Source organism: Trachemys scripta, chromosome 2 (assembly GCF_013100865.1).
Source record: "Trachemys scripta elegans isolate TJP31775 chromosome 2, CAS_Tse_1.0, whole genome shotgun sequence".
Taxonomy (NCBI): Eukaryota; Metazoa; Chordata; order Testudines; family Emydidae; genus Trachemys; species Trachemys scripta.
The window spans coordinates 144,729,082-144,735,081 of NC_048299.1; the positions used below are offsets into that span (position 1 = coordinate 144,729,082).

Below are 6,000 nucleotides of genomic sequence, written 5' to 3' on the forward strand. Positions count from 1 at the left end.
GTTTGTACAGCACCTAGCACCCAGGGGCCCTGAACTGATTGGCGCTATTAGGTGATAAGATAATACAAATGCATATTAATAAAATAATAACTATACCTAACGCTTTTCATCAGTAGATCTCAAGGCACTTTACAAAGGAGGACAATAACATTTTGCCCATTTTAGAGATGAGGGAACTGAAGTTCAGGAAGGGGAAGTGACTTGCTCATCATCACCCAGCAGGTAGTAGAGCTGGGAAGAGAACCCAGATATCCTGAGTCCCAGCCCAGTGCTCTATCCACTAGGCCACCACTATATAACAAGACAGAAAATGAACCAAGTGCTAAATCGACAGCCCTGGAGGTTTACATCTTATCCAGCCAGAAAACAAAACGGACAGCATGGGTAGCAGGAGGACCCCACCAAAGACCCTCTACCTTGACACAAATACCATTGTCTAGCTGGCTCATTGTGCCTCCAGGCCACTCCGCCCGAGTGTGGTGGGACTCTATCCAGTCCTGAGATGGCAGGTACCCACAATGCAGAAACCACCACAATTGGGACACTGAGCAGAGAGGCCCTTAGAAGAGCTGCCTGCAGGGCAAAGGTGAAGGTTATTGGCTGGGTATTATGAGAAAGCTTGCCAGCCACAGACATTGCTGGTCTCTTTCAGTGGCTGGAAGTTGCCAGTTTCCAGGGAACCTCCACCCACCATCCTTCCCAGCACAACTGTGCAGTCACAGTTTAAATGGAAGAGACAATGACACAGATTTAAGAACAACTCCAAGCGACAGGGGGAAGAAGACACTTAAATCCTTCCTCTAAGCGAGCGAAAGAATGAGCCAGTCACGTCAGAAAACGGTCAAATGGACTGATCTCCAAAGGAGAGTGGAAGTTTTACAACTCTGCAAAAGATGGAAGGTCGATGACTTCCACATAGCCGACTTCACTTGAAGAGACAAACAGAGACATTGTACTGAACGGGAGGCCTCATTATGAAAGTAAAATTAAATAACAAACTTATCCCTAATTAGTACCTTTAGCTAGAAGGAAAACAAAAACATACCAGCCCAATTTTTCAGCTATGAATCACAAGTGTCCACATGCAGTTAGTACTTTTCCTAGCATTATTTCTGCCACAAATGACATCAGTTTAAAGCATAATGGTTCTATCAACATTAATGTATGAGACACGCAGCACCGGCCCAGTGAATGTGCCACATTCAAATATGATTAGTCCTAGCGTTTTTAAAGCACCTTTCATCTGTGGATCTCAAAGTGCTCTGCAAACATTCATTAAGTTTACACAACCCCTTTGAGGTTTGACAAGAGTGACTTCGACCCAGTTTACAACTGGGCAAACTGAAGGTTAAGTGACTTAGGCTTAGGGCCCTACCAAATTCATGGTCCATTTTGGTCAATTTCATGATCATGGGATTTAAAAAATCATAAATTACATGATTTCAGCTCTTTAAATCTGAAATTTCCTGTTGTAATTGTAGGGATCCTGACCCAAAAAGGAGTGGGGGGTGGGGGGGGCGCAAGCTTATTGTAGGGGGGTTGCAGTACTTCTACCCTTACTTCTGTGCTGCTGCTGTCAGCAGCCCTGCTTTCCGAGCTGGGAGCTGGAGAGCAGCAGCTGCTGGCCAGGAGCCCAATTCTGAAGGCAGAGCCACCGCCAGCAGCAGCGCAGAAGTAAGGATGGCCTGGTATGGTATTGCCACCCTTACTTCTGCGCTGCTGCTGGTAGGGCTCTGCCTTCAGAGCTGGGCGCCTGGCCAACAGCTGCCGCTTTCTGAGCGCCCAGCTCTGAAGGCAGCACAGAAATAAGGGTGGCAATACCACAACACACACCCCTAAACTAACCTTGCGATACCCCCCCCATCCCCCACCCCCCACGTAACTCCTTTTGGGATCAGGACCCCCAATTTGAGAAACGCTGGTCTCCCCTGTGACGTCTGTATAGTATAGGGTAAAAGCACATAAGAGACCAGATTTCATGGGGGGAGACCAGAGTTCACGGTCTGTGATGCGTTTTTCATGGATGTGAATTTGGTAGGGTCCTACTTACGCTACATCATGGCAACTGGGAACGGAACCCAGGAGTGCAAGTTCATGGACTCCAGCTTTAATCAAGAGACAACACTACCTCTTGAAAAGGACTGTGATCAGGAACGGTTTCCATCAGCCACGGTTGGAGCAACAGGATCAATAACCTGCTCAGATTTTTTTTTTTTTTAAATATATAAATACTCTGTTCTTCCCCAGTCAGTTCCACGAAGATGCAAGTTAATGAAGTGTCATTTCACCAAATCAGACGGCCACGGTTATTGCTGCTTCTTGCTTTATACTTGTGGTCTGCGGAGGATGGGCCGTCTACCTGGATCTCCTTGATTCCAACTGCTAAGGTGCATTAGAAACAGCAAAGAGATACATTCACTACTTTCCGAACATTACTTTCCTGTGCATGCAACTGCAAATGGGAGACGTGATGCAGTCCACACTGTGAAAAAGTTGGAGCACCCATGTGTTATTACTGTTTGATTTTATAGTGCCCAGTGGCCCCCAAGTAACATTGGCGGGGGCCCACTGCAGCCACATCGCAAAAGACAGTCAAACACAATCCACTGTCTTGACAAAGAAACAGCACAATCAGCGTTTAAAATAGCGTGGCCGTTAACTAAAGGATTTGTTGTTTTTTTTTTTTTTAAACAAGAGGGTTCACGGGAAGGGTATTTAATAAACAATTCTGAAAGAACTCCAAGTCTGGAAGCAGTTATTCAGGGAAAGTATCTGTAAACCTGTTTCATCATACATAAACACAGCCAGTGTAGCTGAACCGTCTTGTTGAGTACTTCTAAGAGCCAATTATTGCTTGAAGAACAGGAGTACTTGTGGCACCTTAGAGACTAACACATTTATTTGAGCATAAGCTTTCGTGGGCTACATCCCACTTATTGCTTGCAACTTTTTCCCATATCCAAACAATAACCTTTGTTTGCTCTCCCTAGCAAGAGTAGTTACTGAAACAGAGGGATAGACCATGCTTTGCACACCATGTTCCTGGTTTGGAACCAAGTGAAATTCCTTAAGAAAGAACTTTATGCTAACTTACTGATAAGAGCATAGCAAACTGAGAACAGCAAGAAAACCCAGAGCTAATGCAGCAACACTATTGACCTACCTCCTGCATCTTGCTACCCTACATATACCATAGGAGCTGATTCCACTGTTACACAAGCCCCATTATATCTAAATGCAGTGGAACAAGACGGAAGCCTAAACTATTTCTTTACATATCAACTTGATTTTTGCTAGGTATTTTTACTTCCAATTTAATGCAGCCACCACCAGGGACATCACAGGCATGGTAGTGTTTCTTAGTTTTACATCTGGTCTCCCTGGCTAGCGGGGTCTTATCTCTGTTGCTGTTGCTACAAAGGGAATCCGTGGTACTAAAATGAGGAAGTGATTTTTTTTCTCTCTCTCTAAAAAGGAAGCATTAATTGGAGTTTAGAAATCCTGCTCAGCAGCTTCAGATGAGCTAGAGCATCTGTGTGCATGTGTACACAGTAACATGTGACTGTAGCACTTAGAATTGAGCTTTACTGGGTGTTTTTTGTATTAATTTTTTTTTTGGTTGGTTAAGAAAGCAATGTTGATATCTTTGCCACTCACTTTCCAGACAAAGCAGGAGGCAGAGTTAAAGTTTTTGTTTTCTAATTGGTATAGAAAAAACACGTTAATATGTAACACAGGTTTGGTGGGGACTAAAATTGGATTCAAAGCTCCCAGTCACAACATAGTTCACTCTCTCTCTCTCTCCCCCCCCCACACACACACTTTATCAAAAAGCCATTTGGTTTGCAAATCCTGAGTGATTTAGGCCACCTCCTCATCCCTGCTCTCTTACCCAAAGGGTACGGCAGCACTGACATTCGGCATATATCCACACTGTGTCACTATCCAGCTAATGCGGACGCTCACTGTGTCCCAAATTAACCTTCCCTATCCTACAAGACGAGGGGGAAAGGGAAAGCATTGAAGACACCACTGAAGAGCTCTCTTTGGGCTTCCAGGGAGGAACCCTCCAGGTAAGGTTTTCTCATAAATCTAAGCATCCCACTCAGACATGTCCTAAAATAACCCTAGCTCTTATAGACAGGGAGCCTAAAGCAAAACTTTAAATCGCAGCCATGTGGCTCAAGCTAGGCCTGGGGATCAGGAAATCTGGGTTCACCTGAGCTCTGCCTTGGCCTTCCTATAGGACCTTGGGTAAGTTACAACCTGTCCCTCACCTCCCCAGCTATAAACTGGGGGAAAACTTACCCCCAGTCACAGGGGGTTGTAAGAGCCTTGGCTGGAACAAGCTACAGGAAGGTTATTGTCTATAACGGGCCAAAGCAAAATCTCAAATCCAGGGAGCGAGGAACTTTGGGATGCTTTAAAAGAAACCGTTTTGTTGACTGGTGGGAAAGCGCCCCCTGGTTTCCCAGCCCTCCCCACCTACCCCAGGGCCGGGAGGGAGGGAGATTTACCAGGAACTGAAAGGGTCTGGTGGTCAGGGACACGACTCCTGTAAAACCCAGCAGCAGGAGTGGGAAATTAATCTCAGCGCCAGGGGCACCCCCAGCCATCCTGCTGGGCCAGGCTTTGGCAGCGAGACAAGGGGAGCCAGAATTCCCTGCCCACAGACACTTTGCAGCCGCTTCCTTTCCAAACGCATCCCGGCTGGAACTAAACCCCCGGGGAGGGGGAAACGCCTTCAGAATCGGCCCCTCCCAGGATCAGGTCACATCCTTCCACCCACCCTTAACCCGTGGGCAGAACCCCCCAAACCAGAATCATTTCACCCCACGGCCCATGGGGGGCTGGGGTGGGGACATGAAGTCAAGGCAGTAGGGAGACCCTCCCCTTCCTCCAAACAAACCCCTGGGGCCGGGGATCCCCTACTCTCGCCATAAAAGCAAGGCAATGGAAAGACCGCCCGCCCGCCCCGCAGCTGCGGCCCATGGGGTTCGGGCACACCCCCCTCCCCGCCTGCCGGGTTTGCAGAGCGAGACACAGGACGTGACACATCATGCACGGAGTTTCCCGGAACGGGACCTCCCAGGAGGGACCCCGAGCTGCCCAGTCCATCCGCCGCCCGGGCTCCCAGCCCCGGTATCGGGGGGTGGGAGCCCGCTTCCCACTCCCACTATTAGCCCCCCCAAAAAATAAATCGAAAGGGACTCTCAGCCATTCAACCGGACCGGGGGGGGGAGGGTTAGTGCGCTGCAGCCCCCCCCACCCCCACAAGGGGATGGGGGGGACGAAACTTCCCCCCAGCCAGGCATCGCTCTCTCCAGTCCCCGGATCCGTGAGTTCTCTCCGACCGACAGGCACATGCCTCACGTCTCGCTAACCCCCGGCTGGGTGTCCATACCCACCGCAGAGCGGACCGCTCCTCCCGCCCTCGGGTCCCGCTCTGAGCCTCACTAACCCCCCCACCCGAGGTATCGGCACTCAAGTATCGATGGGGGGGGTGCACCCACCTTCTGCCCTTGGTCATGGTTGAGCTCGGTGAAGAAGTAGGCGAGCAGGTGGGACGCGATCATCTTCCGCAGCGTGGGGGAGCCGATGCCGGTCTCGATCAGCCGGCCCCGGCAGCGCAGGAGCGAGCAAGCGGGCAGCAGCCGGCACGTTAGTTACTTCCCGCTGCAACAATGTGGCTCATTCAAGAGATTCCCCCGGCCCAGGAGTGACGCGCCCCCGCCGCCCGGCTCCCATTGGCCAGGGCGGGAGGGTGTGTGCGCCGCGTGGGGCGGGGCTTGCGCCTCTGTCTGTCTGTCTGTCTGAGCGAGTTGGGGGTCTCTCGCCCAGCATGGGTCTGTCTGCACTGAATGTGGATATGCACATGGGTCTGTCTGCACTGCCCCTCTATGCATGCGCCTGTCCACCCAGCATGGGTCTAGGCACAGGTCTATCTGGCCCTATGCATGGGTCTGTGTGTCTGAGCACAGATGTGTCTGTGTGCGCTTC

At 50.0% G+C, this 6,000-nt stretch overlaps 1 protein-coding gene across 1 annotated transcript in view; it reads right to left on the reverse strand.

The window, feature by feature from the left end:
* HK2 (hexokinase 2) overlaps positions 1 to 5,576 on the reverse strand; it is a 64,554-nt gene extending 58,978 nt beyond the window's left edge. Inside the window, exon 1 of the mRNA XM_034761745.1 lies at positions 5,514 to 5,576. Coding sequence (XP_034617636.1) covers positions 5,514 to 5,576 — 63 coding nt within the window. The remainder of the gene's footprint in view (positions 1 to 5,513) is intronic.
* Positions 5,577 to 6,000: the final 424 nt, after the last annotated feature.